At 40.6% G+C, this 15,136-nt stretch overlaps 1 protein-coding gene across 1 annotated transcript; it reads left to right on the top strand.

Moving 5' to 3' along the window:
- Positions 1–1,270: 1,270 nt before the first annotated feature.
- Positions 1,271–10,535, top strand: LOC139692624 (uncharacterized). Its single transcript, XM_071590920.1, has 3 exons — positions 1,271–1,374; positions 3,338–3,622; positions 10,300–10,535. Exons 2-3 carry the CDS (start codon positions 3,454–3,456, stop codon positions 10,392–10,394), a joined length of 264 nt encoding a protein of 87 aa, XP_071447021.1. The 5' UTR covers positions 1,271–1,374; positions 3,338–3,453; the 3' UTR covers positions 10,395–10,535.
- The last annotated feature ends 4,601 nt before the right edge of the window (positions 10,536–15,136 follow it).

Below are 15,136 nucleotides of genomic sequence, written 5' to 3'. Positions count from 1 at the left end.
TGTATTCACTATTGGTGATTAATCGTAGAATTGGTTTGACGCAGCGTGCTGCTCAATTATTTTATCAGCTAACATAATAGTTTATCACGTTAATCTATTAATTAACGTACATTGGACTTCAAATTTTAAGTTAAATTTTAGACATTAATTCGCCCTGCTTTAAGTTCAGATTAAATATCGTATATATGGGCACTTAAAATGTACTTTGTGATTGGGTTCACCTTCAATAAAATTGGGGTGCATCATCAACTTGCAGGAATAACATTAGGCATTTGAGAGAAATATCCTGTTTAATTCATCAAGTTGAATATCAACGAAAAACTGATGTATCTGGCGGCTAGTCAGAGTGGGATCGTCATTTGTAGCTCCAAGTAAGGAGGCTGGAAAATTTTCAGGTTTCACAAGTGAAATTTGCATATTTAAAATCACCCTTACAAAATTTTATTCCTAGATTTAGAGGCGAAATAGTTCCTACTTACCTTTTTTACTTTTGACTTATGTGGCCATAATTCAAAATATCTTCGTTAGTAACTATCCCTCAATAAACTAAAAACAACAGAATGCCCAAGTAGTCCGGCGCCTCTTCGCAAACCGTTTATCGAAAAAAATTAAATAAACACCTCTTAGCTAAAGCGACATTTTAATTTGGCACCCTATTATCTCGAAACCTCATGTGTCGCCTTCCTGTCTTTATTCCATGACACGTATTTATTTAAAAAAAATCTTTCGGCAAAAATTCTGGGTAGTTGGCAATAGCCTCTAAGAGCTACTTTGAAATCCTTCCAATTTATACATTATTTTTATCAAAGACCTCCTAGAGAGTGTGCGCGGTTTCTTGATTTCAAGAAGTTAACACCACATTTCTGATTACCGATTGAAATTCAGCTATCAAGGAGACCATACGGATCAGATAAAGAAATCCCGGCTGTTAAGTTGGGATATGATGATTAATTCTTTGATACGTTTCCTTGGTGACTAACCAATTTTTTTCTCACATAACATTTCTCTTTTGGGCCGGAAACATCAACAAAACAAAAATTTCATTAGCACTACAGGGTGTTAGAGGAAGGGCCATGATCTCGATTTGTTAAGAAGTTATCTTCATAACATTTTATTGGCCGCAGGACAGTCATTTAAACCGTCATAGTGACAAAAGATGTGAAGGGAGCATTAAGTATATTTTCTGCGAGCGTGCGCGATGAGGCTGTTTCCGACCTACTCCTAAAAAAAAATCCCACGATCCAATGGAAGAATATCCCCCGAGCGCATGCGTGGTGGGTTGAATATGTAAAGCTGAGAACTGGGATCGGTTATCAGTCTGTTTCCGGTGCTCCGAGCACGCAAGAAAGCATCTTGGATTTTTAATTAGACCCGGTAAGTGTTTTCTCCCTTTTGAATGCCAGATCCGAATTGACCATTCGCCCTCTGACTAAACATTGCGCGAGAAAATTAGTAAAGGAGAGGAGACCTAAAAATTGCGGTGCACGGAATGTTGCGCTTGGCCTGTTTTTCCGAATTTCCGCGCGGGATACCCGGAAACATTACTTTTCTGCTGTTTTGATAGTCACATCAGCCAGAAACTAATTTAGAAGCTGTTAGCGATGGGACCGCACGAAAGGATAAGAATTCTATATATAAATCAACAACACGTATTATGCGGATAAGTTTACGGGATAACCGACTGTGATGCATACGTTCGATTGGAGCGGCATTACGCTGAATGTTTTGTGATACACGATTTTTTTGCCCGTTTCCCTCTTCCCTGTTGTGTGAACGCTTGCTAAAAACACGTTTTTGTTTAAAAAAAATAGCCATGATATGGCCGATAATTATTCGTTTTTCCAACTCATGAAGCTAGTTCTTCCATCAGGTAAATCACACCAACACAATTTAACCATGGATGGGATGTTGTTGCAACTTGTTCCCACTAAGGCAAAAATAGGGAGATTGCAAAAAAGTTAGATCGTCATCTCGGTGATCTGCAGCCACAGGCTTTTTCTACCGCAAGGCTGGAAAGAACTTTTGATTAACTCGTTTGATTGCGGACCGATTCCTTCCGCTCTGAAAGCATACAGATCCGTTATTCTTGCGCGATTATTTCGAATCAAACGCTAAATTTTACCTCCGCTCCAATAACAATGAGAATGATCCGTATGAAATTTATCTCATTCATAAAAATTAAAAGCATTCAGTTACCACTTTCTAACGTAATAATTTTGATAAATATATTTTAAGAAATCGACACAAATGACTTTTTCCTCACTAGCGTCCAAAGAGGCCTCATCAGTTTTCATTCGTAGGTTTCGCCCGAGCATTCCATCACCAACCATCTTCATACAGAATATTTAGTGGGTTTTTCTAAGGATAAATGAAGAACTCGGCTAAAATAAATTCAGCAGTGCTTGATATGAAGCAATTTCTAATTGATAGAATTGTTTTATTTTCCTATTATTTGGAATGTATTGCAAAACTGTTCATTAGTCAGATCAGTACTTTTGGTCGGTTCAACACTAGCATCTACCCAGAATAATGTTCAAACGGAAAATTTCATCAGGCGGCAATTTAAAATAGCCCTAAATACAGCCAGTGAATCACGCGCGGACATTCTCGCCTTTCACTTAATTAAATACACGGTAAGAATGCGATAATAAGGACCGGCATCGTTTCTTGAAATATATCTCAGCTTAATGGTACAACATTATGACGCCATATACAAATATATATATATATATATATATATATATATATATATATATATATATATATATATATATATATATATATATATATATATATATATATATGAAATGTAGAAAATTGTGATAAAAGGAAATGAACAAGGACCGCCGCGGCACAAATTTTATCAGCAGGAACTAAGTAATTCAAATTCATTGCAGACATTCGGAAACGATTATAATTTGATTTACGCTTGGATTATTCGTCAGACAGTGATTTAAATGACGAAGTGATTTCTTTCTTCACAATGTCAGCCTTCGTAACGTAAACTAAAAATTCTTGAGAACATCGGTTGGCACAATTGAGAGGATGGAAGTATCCAAGACTCAGCGCAATTCATTTAACGCAGCGACACACGGGCATTAATATTATTTTTCCGTCCAATTTAGGATATAGCTGTTGCGACCACTGGGAAAACCGAATTGCTTCCGGCGGATGAACCGATCGCATCGTTAACTGGAAGATGGCCACCGCGGAAAGGGGACGAATTAATCCTACTCCTCGTTTTCCCCGTCACTCGCCCGCTCTTCTCCCCCCCTTCTCATCCCTTGTCGCTCACATCCCCTTCACTCATAAACCATTCTTCTCTCACTTCTTCCAGCCACTCCAGCAGTGAGCAGTTTTTTTATCGCCAAACCCCCCACCCACACGTCTCGTCTTTCGCACCCCCGCTGAGAGTGAGAGAGAGAGCGGAAAAGGAGAGAGCACCCGGGCACGATGCGGCTGTGGCTAGCGATCCTTATGGGCTTCCTCATAGTGAGCGCTCAGGCGGGGAAAGGGAAGAAACAGGTGCCGCCCGCCGAGGACGACGACGACGATGATAATGACGACGACGGCAGCGGAAAGGCCAAGCATGATGATGACGACGATGACGACGATGATGATGGTAAGGAAGGGCCAAGGGACCTCGGTCCACTCGCCCTCCCCCCCCCCTCTGGCGAACCACCTCTGGCTGATTTACCCCGCTCGCCCTGCGAAGTGCAGTCTCCGATCGTAGGACCGTCTCATTTCATAAATGACGCCATGCGCGTACCTTGGGGAGGGTCTGAGGACGGAGTCAACCGCGAAGTCGATCGAGAGTCGACCGGTATGGCTCGTCATTGTGTTGACACTGTGGGTACGACAGGGCCACACAATCGGTAGTCTCCCGCCCCATTGGCCGAGCCTGATTTTACTTAGAATTCGCGTGGCGACCAGGGTGTTGCTGCGTTGCTGCGTTTTCTCGTCCCGTCCCTCAAGTTATGGCCTGAGCACTTTTTGTTATGTCTCTCACGTCATCTGCGAGCGGAGGATACTGGAATGTCTAAGGGGCGCTATGTACCCCGCAATAAGATTGGAACGAATTACAACTACCAAGCTGAGGAATGGGTTTCCGGCAAAATTATGGAGGGAGGGATATGGGAGCAAGATGATGTCATTTTTGGAAGGAGGGTCTGCTCTTGCGTCGCGGAGTATTGGCGGGGCCGAGTTAAGATCACCTAAAATGTGGGCGACGTCATTCAAGGTTAGCTCCATTGCATTAGCGGCGTTACAAGCTGGAGGGTATAGAATTCAGCTCCTGATCAGATCATGGACTCAAAGGGGATGAAAACTCTGGAATATCCCATTTAAACTCAATTGGTGCGATTTTCTGAGTGAAACTTCTGAAAAGTCACAGGTGACAGAGAACAGGAATTCCACACCCTACTCTCCGAGTATGTGATGTGTTTATCATGAAGATAACCTCTGCCAAACGATTTTCTTGGAAGGCCATTTTCTAAGAAATTAAGGAGAGGTTTGATTGTTGATTCGTTTCGAGTATCATCTGATTCAAAGTTTTTCTCCCGTCACAGCGAGAGCCTTCAGAAGTCTTCGCTCCCACATATGGTCAGTGTAACGCGAGAGAAACTTAGGGAGATATAATGCTCCACACTCGAAAGCCACCCTATCAAATCACGTTTTCTTACAGAAGCTATTAGGAGGGGCGACACAGATGAGATCATTTGCATCAGTGAGGATGTTTTGGGTAATTAGGTGGCAAATGGGAGATTTCATGGAATGGAGGAATGCTGGAGAGAAACCCAGCGTCGAAATCAGTCTAATCTAAGTCAAAACGACATGGGGACACGTTTTCAACATCCTCTCCCACGAATTGAGTACTGTAGTTGAACTCTCTGACATATCACGACACCCAGGGAGGGAATAAAACACCAGTGGCATATACGCCATTTCAGAAAGTCGAAAATAGGCCCAGGGCGTCAGAATATCTGTTACGCTTCAACAATAACAGCAAGAAGTTTAAATAATGCGGAAGTAGCCAACCCTGCCAGGCATTTTGGAAAGGCTACACGCTGCAGTGTCAATGAGTGCAGAATACTAATACCAAATCATAAAACAAATATGAATGCCATTCTGGTGTGCCGAAGCAAATGGATAAAAAATCCCACTACGTAAAGTTGTCCGTTTAAAAATTTTATTTTAATATTCGGTCGATATAGATTAGCCAACCTTGAGATGAGAGATGGAAAATCATTGGCCTCGAATTCGTTATACCTGGATTTTTATTTGAAAACCCGAAGAACAATAGTTGAAAACACAATGAGTTTCAGGGTCAAACCAGGAATGGTGACTGCCCTGAGTAGGTGTGGTTTGCACGCACACCCCGACTTATCTTTAGAATGTGAAATAGGTTGGTAACTCGGGAAGTTTTGCTCGTATGACCGAACGCTCAAAGTGAAAAACCCGGAACATTATTTGGCCAATCTAACTTTGCCGGGGCATCTGATGAAGAGCTATGTGAACCTGTCTCGTGATCGGATATGAATCGATATCCGGCTTTGATAGGATGATGACGGACTATCAACGTCCTTCCTACTTCTTTTCTTTTCTGGATAAATAGATTTGCATTTCAAACTTATTTTTGCCCGAGAGAAATGTTTACGAACTTAATTTGTTGATGTCGCGTGTCCGCAGAAAAAAAGTAATGCGTTTTACTCGGCATCGATCTCCCAAATTTTACATTCGTCCGAAAGCGGCTTTGTTCATCCAGTCCACACATCTTTATTTTTCCGATCCAGATTTCGACCTTAGGTGCATCTATTTCATTCGTCAGAATAATAAATTTTGCATGAAGTACCTCACACCAGAGAGCTTATTTATGTTAGTTTATTTATGCTAGTAACTAGATCCATATAATTGATTGGAGCTATTGGCAAATTCTTCCTCTAATGATTCCCAATGCAAGCCCAAAATAATTTCAGTGAAATGTTTCATTTGAGGGAGATATTTCGTAACCTTACTCTTGAAGTTCCCAAGGGGCAACTTCGGCAATCTCTATGACGTATAAAACAAAAACAATATATATTATTGTTTATATTTTATGTATCATACATAGCCAGTAACTTTGGTTAAAATTACCGTTTATATTCATAATGTCCTCCACACTAATTCTTCTACAATAACCTATATATTTATCTCAAAATTTCTGCGGCAATTGATTGGAAACTGTATAATCGCACACGACTACGAATCATTTCTTGGATAAAATAAGTATTCTGAGAGAGATTGATTTAGGGACATTTAATGGACAGATATTAAGCAGAAAATTAACTACCCGGCTGGTGAAATAGAGTAACATTCGATTTGATGCAAAATTAATAATATTTCATGCTCGAAGAGACGAGTTTTCTATAAAAAGATAAAAGGCCTAAAAGTCGGTGCTATACTCAAGTTTATGCAGTGATTAGTCACAACTTAAAAACACCAAATAGTTGAAGTTAATGTTTATTTTTCTCAACCCGTCCTTAATGTGTCAGCACTAGAATAAGAATTTATCTAGGAAAATTCCCTTAAAATATTTCAAAATATCTGACTGACACTAAGTGCGGTGTCGTGGATTTGCCTCTAAAATAGGCCTCTTCGCAAACTTGGGGTTCGAATGGCATGCGTGTGGAGTCTGAGCGTACATGATGATGTTTGTCAGCAAAACGGCATAGGAAATACTAGAATGGTAAGACGATACAGGCTACAAAGGGTAGCGGCACGCCAAGAAACGAAATAAACAGAAAAAACACGAACGTATGAAATAAAGGAATCACCGCGGTCATTACGTCCGATTTCGCCCGTCGAGTGCTATTGCTTCCCGATTCCCTACATCCAAAACATACAAAATACAGCATCCACAAAACTGATTCCTAACTTAATCCTTAATATAACATTGACCATAAGTTTTTTTAATTAAAACATTTGAGTTATGAAGTGAATTCTTCGTTTCATTAAGCCAATTTCAAATACACTCCATGACTATGATTGAATATAAAATGCCGATTTTAGTAAACATGAATAATTATTTAATTTAAAGGAATCTGTAACCCCAAGATGCTCAACGTCGTCTAATTCAAATGTGGCCCCTGATAAGGAACAGAGAAAAAATACAAGAACTTGTAGATTTTGGTATTACTAACTATAAATAAATAAAAAGTTATCTAGAATCAAAGGGGTTTAGCAATTTTAATACGGGCTTTCTATCATTCTTGGAAATTATTAACCTATTGAGCTTATTAGGAAATCCAGATAGAATCATTAGATTTGTATGTATCTACTCCAATTCCATTGAGTTATAAATAGCTGATATTATCCAGAAACTTACACGGAATTCAAGCGTACAATATTCGTGAAATGAAAACTATCATATCCTCATTTGCAGGTACAAGTACAGATCAAAGGTAGTAATGAAAAAATACAAAATTATAATTTCGTCCTTCCAGCGACAACAAATTTTGCGCCATTTCAGAGATCCCGACGTGAAAAGTAGAGATATTTCCAGAGCTAAAAAAACGGCAAATTAAAACAACTGAAGCTTTGAATCGTGCACCGAATGACAGGCTTCCGCAAAATATACAAAAATTAGCAAAATTGCACGGAGGCCCATCAAGTGTGAGTTGATATGTCGCATGGAATATAATGGCGCGGGATATGAGGATAAGTTGCTGGCTCAAGGAATGAAAAGTTACAGCCTAATTGCACCGGTAGGAGAGAGGTTATTTCACACCCCGATGCCAAAATTTCAATCAGGAGTTTGCTTAGGAATCAAAACCCAGCAAACTCTTAAGACGTGCGAATAATTTCTGCGGACTTTTCCGATTTAGATTTTTCGAGAAGGATTCTATTATTTCCTCCCGTCCGCTACCGTTCCCCCATCGCACGGCCAAATGTAGCTCCCTCCTTCCCTCATACCTCTCCCCAACCGTCTCCTTCGCCCCCCCTCCCCGTTCATCCTCGCCACCTTCCTGCCTCACCCTGCCTCCCTCGCCGTCCTCACTGCCTACTTCCCTTCCGCGTCGCCAGGCTTTTCAAAATTAGCGACCGAGAATTCTTTTTGCCCCCCCCTCTTCGCCACCTCCTCTGCCTCCCTCCCCCACGGTGTCTTCCCAGTCGCGGTGTCTCGCTGCTGCCCGAGAACGCCTTCGCCGCCGCCTACCTGCCTGCCGCCCCGCCGATGCTAAATATGTGGTGAGCGAGGCGGGCCTCGAAATCAGGATCCCCGCTTCCGACCGTTTTGTCGTCGTGCCGTTCGCCCGGGCCTGTCCTTTTTTAAAAAAAATACAAGAGAGAAAGGAGGGTGGGGAATGTCGGGGATGAGAAGAGGGGTGGGATATTTCAAAACGGCGAAAACAAGAGAAAGACGCTGCAAGAATAGAACCTCGCCCGATGTGCCCTCGAAAAACCCTGAGTCACATCACTTTTGAGACTGGCAAAAGGTCCTTTTGCAATTGCATAAGTGGACGTGAAGCCGCCCGTTTCTTCTTGCTCTCATTTCCCTCCCACGCGCTGCTTTTTCCGAAGAGCATGGTATGCGTCGGAAATTTTCCTTAAGGATACGCCGCCAGTTTCCAGTCCAGTCCACCAGTCCAGTTTCCGTGAGAACTTAATCTGCCAGTGCCTAGCGGGACAACGTGAGCGCGCGCGACATTCTTCCCCCTTCTTCCAGATATCCACTACACGTCATCATTTCTCACAGCTTAAGATTTTTTAACGGAAATGATGACATTAAGGCATCAAATGATTCGGGAAGAAAAGGGGAAGCAAAGAGGGCGTGATTTCCCCGCATTTTAGTTATGAAAGGAATGTTTCCACACCCTCGAACCGATCGCTCGGAGACAAAGCTGAAAAAATATCAAAAACTAGAATCCAAAACTCAGATTCATTATTTTCAGAAATCCCTCGCTCATAGATGTCACCCACATGAACATTTCACTGCAAGACGAAACTTTAATGTCAAGTAAATGGTGTACTCGTACTTACATGGTAAGGGAAAATAAGACATTTTCTCGTGATTTTGCGCATAATGAAGAAGCCCTGAGGACTGGAAAAATGTTTACACACTATTAAATGGAATAGAATCGCCTGCTGTCTAATTGGTGTATTGGTAGAAATGAGAGAGTTCTGTTATCCGCCAGGTGATCATATGCGACAAACATAGGTCTCTTGCCCGACCCCACCAGGTCTTGAGAGGATCCAAACTAAATCTTCAAACACTATTTAAAGATTCAGCGCCAGTGATACTGGCAGGTGAAATACAAACATCCACGCGAGAATGAAATTACTGATCTTCGTCCAAGGTGACTGAACAAATTGATTCGACTCTTAAAAGAGTTCCTTTAAATAACCTGAAGTCAGCATTCCTAGGCAGAGCATTAAAGAACGCTGTTAGATGGAAAAGGTAGCGTAAGTGATACGTGTAAATGAGTAAAACCTGAAATTTTAATCGCGACCAAAAACCCACTTCTAACCTGAAGCGTAAGGAAATTCAAATAATATATTTTCTAAAGGTCGCGTTATTATTTTCCTATTTCGTTTTTCATTAATGTCAGTTTCCTTTGCGGTGAACGTCTCGACGACCGTTTCTGCAATGCAAGTTATTTTTTCCTCATTAACATTTCAATTGTCACCATCAAATCAATGAGAAATTGCTTATAGTACCATAGCAAAGACTAACCGACGACGCGGTGAAAATTAATAGTTATGATGATGCAAACCTCTAATTCCAAAATACGGCAAAGAGAGGAAACACGTTTATAATTTTCAGCAAGCAAATTTCACTTTTATTAGAACAGGAAAACTTAGGCTGCAATGAATAATCTTATTACCAAGCGCGGATAATGTAGTCGGTGGTTTTAAAAAATTCTTTTGTTTTCGCTTATTGATATTACCTTATTCATTTGAAACCAAAGTACGTTTTGAACTTATTTGTTCTTGCCTACATAAAAATATTATGAAAAATTCTGGATGAGAAGATCCACCCTGGCCATATTGGGCTCCTCTGACCATGAATGTAGCATACGGCGAGATCTTTTCCGTGGTAAATTAAAAATGCAATAAAGGGAAATCATTAATACGTAAGCAAGCAGCGGGAATTCGTGACTCCGTGACATCAATATCATCTCACGCAATCCTGTATATAATAATGCGAAAACTATTCAGGAAAAATATACCATGAAAACATTCGCAAGAGCACTTCCGATATTTTTTTGGCCAGAGAAAATTGTATGTTGGAACTCATTACATCCTTTTCTTCTTTTACAGATGATGACGATGATGATGACAACGGAGCGGGATTACTAGCGGCGGCACCACCAGTATTCTTATCAACGATATTCGCTTTGAGGATCCTATGGTGAAAATACTAACCTACCAAATATATTTCACAAAAGGGGGAACACTCAACATTCGCGGGGAGGGTTTTGAAGAGGGATTTTGTTAATTAAATTTGTAATATTGAAAAAAATAATAAAAGAGGACACAAAACCGCTCTCCGCTGACTTGACTACGTTATTACTCAATTGTAAGGCAACTCCGCCAGAAGATTCTCGGTGCTTTTGAAAAAGGTCCAACGACGAGTTTATGATTAACATCTTCAGGGGGTAAGAATTAGGTAGAAAACGCTAGAAGCGAGAGGAGTAAAACTAGCCAGAACCTACTGATTCAAAACAATATAAATACAAGCCTCCATTGCAAGACAAAAGCTTTCTTTAGCGCGAAAATTTATAACTAATACACATGAGCTTACGTGAATTCCAGATACTCCATGAAATCCCTCTCAAATTATTAGCATAGCGCCCAAATCCACGGCTTCCGGGAGGTTAAGAAATACGGTGACACGTATTCCATTAGTGTTTTTCAGAGAACGAGCGAACTGTGTTTTAGTCCCACAGTATGTATGTGTCCTATTGGTACAATCACACAACTTAAACATTTATACTGTTCTGATTCACCTCCAAATTTGGAGTAGCGTAGAAACTTTAAACAAATGCGGTATTGGACTTACTCGTAAACATTTGAAAACGTTAATTTACGCTCAATCTTCCATATACTGTTTTCCTGCATGCCCCTCGATTGATTTACTCCAGACTACACTGGACCATCCAACTCTCCAGTTCACACAAGGAAGAACCACTGTTAACTTTATAAGGCTACTGCTTCATATATAATCTATAGGTAGAAAGAACTAACATCTTGTTTTTTCCTAAATTAAACAAGCCAAATATGAGATATAAAGAGCAAATGAGATAAAAATCATAAAATTATTTATAATAATTGACTGAATTATCTAACAAATGTTGGCCATTTACTAAAGACATCAACCATATATTTCAACAATTTTTTCAGATTTTTCTTAGTACTTGAATAAGTCCTAAAAGAATGTGGTCATAACCCAGGCAAAAGAGGAACTTAATGAGCCATAAAGAACACAAAAAATAAGGCATGCCAAGCAATAACTTCTTCATAGCCAGAGTTACTCTTTACAATTTTAAGGAGGAAATAAAAAAATATGCAAACAGGATAAACCACTAGGACATGAATGCCCTGAACATACACAGATAAGGCTAGATTAGGAAATCGACGTGTTGTAAACTGTAGGCAATTCTCCACCATTTGAGTCAGAGAATGAGATTATAATACTTTTTCCAGCACTAATGGCAGAAGCTGGGGCTAACAGATGGAAGGAGAAGGGACCGAAGGCAATCAGAGCTTTATGGTGCAATGAGCCTGCATCTCATACAACATATTTACCCTCAAAAAATAAAATGACCATCAAATTTCCTTACCCTTCACGTTCCCCATTATTGTATTTTCCTTGCCCATCTGCCAACTAAACTGACACCAAGCAAAACTTTTTCAACAATGTAGTAACCCCTCCCAGCCTGCTACTTAATCACCTAATTACCAAGTGCTGTTCGCATTACCCATTCCCCCACTCCTCTGCCAGCTAACCAACGCCAAGCAAAACTTTTTTCAACAATGTATTAATTCCTTCTCCCAGCCTGCTAAATTGTTAACATTACCAATCCTCCTCCGCCACTCCCTCTTCCTACCTCAACCAATCCTTGCTTTCCTCTTCCCTTCTGTACAGAGCCATATATACTGTGTTAGACTTGTATTTTTACCTGATGATGTTATACCATAACAAAACCTAGGTCGTAAATAAAAATTTTTTCTACGTGGAAAAGCCAAGTGGTTTAATTTTAAGTTCAATATTTACCTTTGATTGTTATAGCAGTAGTTATTAGGGGAGTTAACCCAAACTTGAGGCAATTTGTGCCATTAGGAATAGGTGGGTTATTCAGGATGTTTAGAGAATGGAAGTAGGCTGAGAGTAAACTTGGGGAACCTGACGTAAGCATAATCTACTCTTAAATGATAAGTACCGTGGGGTCGACAATTTAATTTCTCATTTGATGGACTTAGCGCTCCACTCATTAAGCTCTTTACACAATACCCGAGTATTGATCAGGATAACACTGAGAACTTCTGCAACCACCAAGGTTCAAACCTAGACAGTCTGTACACTAGCAATTACACCAATGCACTATATTTCTATTTCCATTTAATTTAAGAAATAGACTAATATGACGAAAAATAATTTTAAATATTTTATTTCACCTTAATAAATATAGCAACCCTCCCTAGACTACAACCTTGACATGGTGGAAGGGCTTGTGCGTTCCAATGACCCCTAGAGCTGTGCTGGCGGGAGTAATAATAATTGCTGCTGGTAGGGTCACCCATGCCAGATAGGTTGAAGGTTAGGAGCCAGACGAAAGGTAGTCCACGCAGCGTCTGTTCCTCAGTGAGGCGGCTGCAATGGCGGCTGACCCCAGTGGGGTGGCCAGTAAGTGATGGTGTCACGTTAAAAACACTATTGAGGAAGGCAACGGGAAACCACCTCAATTATCATTGCCAAGATAAATATGATGGACAATACAGAGATTTTGAGTCCTGACAACTACGGGGCTGGGCCGAATCGGCCGTTTGTCGTGCCCGGCAGCAGGGGAGGCAAGGCTTCCACGGTCGTCATCCCACGAAACCCTTGCGGGGGAAAATCAGTCCATTTCTAAAGGTTAAATCAGGGGCGGTGGGTTAGAAAATGGAATGCAGAAGCATTCAATGGTTTGAAAAGGAAGGAGTACCAACAGGCAGTAGAGTAAATCATGGAGGCTGGTAAAGTGCCAAGTACTATCGAAGAAAAATGGGAAAGTATCAAGAAAGGGTTGTCGAAAGCCGCAAAAGACACTATTGGAACCGTTGACGCTAAAAGGATTAGGAAACCATGGATCACGGATGAGATGATTACAAAGATGGATGAGTGGAGAAAATGGAAGAATGTAAATACAGGGTTAGGCAAAATGAAGTACAAAGAATTAAACAATAAATTGAGGAAGGCAACAAATAAAGCAAAAGAAGCCTGGTCGAAGAGGCAGTGAGAGGATATGGAAATTCTGCAGAGGAAGGGTGAAATTGGTGCGCTGTACAGGAAAGTTAAATCTTTATCAGGAAGTAAGAAATGAAGGTCGATGATAGCAGTTAGAGATAAGGCAGTTAAGAAAATAGAATAGTCGACACAGGAAAGATCCAAAAGAGATGGAAGGAATATATAGAAGAACTGTATAGTAAAGAACTTAGACCAATAAAGTTAGACAGAAAAGGAACAAGACGTAGAGGAAGATAGCTTAGGTCCAGGCATACTCGAGATAGGAAGGGCATTAAGGGAGATGAAACTAAATAAGGCCATGCGGGTGGATAGCATTCCCGCTGAACTATTAAAATGTTAAGGAAAATTTGGGAGGAAGAGGCTATATGGGCTCATTCGTAGTATCTATGAGGAAGGAATCTGGCTGGAAGACTTTGTGAGATCAGTTTTAGTTCCTATTCCGAAAAAGGTAAAGGCTACATCATGTGAGGACTACAGGACAATAAGTTTGATATCCCACGCAGCTAAAGTTGTTCTCAGGATAATAAACAAAAGGATAGAGAGTAGGGCAAATGATTAATTAGGGGATGATCAGTTTGGGTTTAGGAAGGGGAGAGGTACGCGTGATGCCATTGCAGTTCTGAGATTATTAATCGAGAGGAATATAGAACACAACCAGGAGGTATTTGCCTGTTTTGTAGATTTCAAAAAAGCGTTTGATAGATTGAATTGGGAAAAACTAATGAGTATATTGCAGAAAATAGGAATAGATTGGAGGGAAAGGAGGCTAATCCGCAACCTGTACATGCCTCAGACTGCTCAAGTGCGAGTGGGGAACAGGGAGTCCTGATGGGCAGTGTTAAGAAGAGGTGTAAGGCAGATTTGCCCATTATCACCGTTGCTGTTCAACCTGTATGCAGAGGAAATGATTAAGGCATGGGAAGAACTGGAGGTAGGAATGAAAGTGGGCGGGGAATTCGTAAAATCAGTTAGGTTCGCTGATGACCAAGCTTTAGTTTGTCAGTCAGCCAAGGGGTTGCAAGCATTGCTGAGTGAATTGGAAATTCAGTGCGACAGGTATGGGATGAAAATCAATATTAATTAAACAAAGGTAATGCGATTTTCTAGAAAGAAAATGGCTAAGCTAAACATTAAAATAGGAGGGCAAAAACTAGAGCAGGTAGAACAGTTTACGTACCTGGGAAGTGTTTTGGACCAACACGGTCAATGTAGTAGGGACGTAAGGAAAAGAATTGCGCTAGGCAAGGAGGCTTTTACAAGGAGGAGGGAGTTGATGAGAGGGACGTTGAGTAAGGATATTTAGAAGACAGGTCATTTGTACAGGTCCGAGCTATTCCACGGCCAGAACTCATTTCACCAGAACATATTAATGTTGCTAATGATCACCTGTTTCTTCGGAATAACTGGACATGTGGCAACCGTACCATCAGAAAAACATAGAACCGTGAATTGTGAATGGTACACAAGCATTTGTTTGCCGGAAAAAGAAGCAGCAACGAAGGATCATTCCTCATCATGACAATGCAAGCTCTCACAGATCAGCTGAAATAAATACCTATTTGACTGGCCAAAACGTTGACTTTATTAATATTATTATTCAAAATTTACTTGTGCAGATAGACTATGTCAGGTGATACACAAGTCCCAAGT

Source organism: Hetaerina americana, unplaced genomic scaffold, assembly GCF_022747635.1.
Source record: "Hetaerina americana unplaced genomic scaffold, ioHetAmer1.1.p SCAF_1, whole genome shotgun sequence".
Classification (NCBI taxonomy): Eukaryota; Metazoa; Arthropoda; class Insecta; order Odonata; family Calopterygidae; genus Hetaerina; species Hetaerina americana.
The sequence above is the reverse complement of the archived record's forward strand: the minus strand, read 5'-3'. Positions and strand labels throughout refer to the sequence as shown.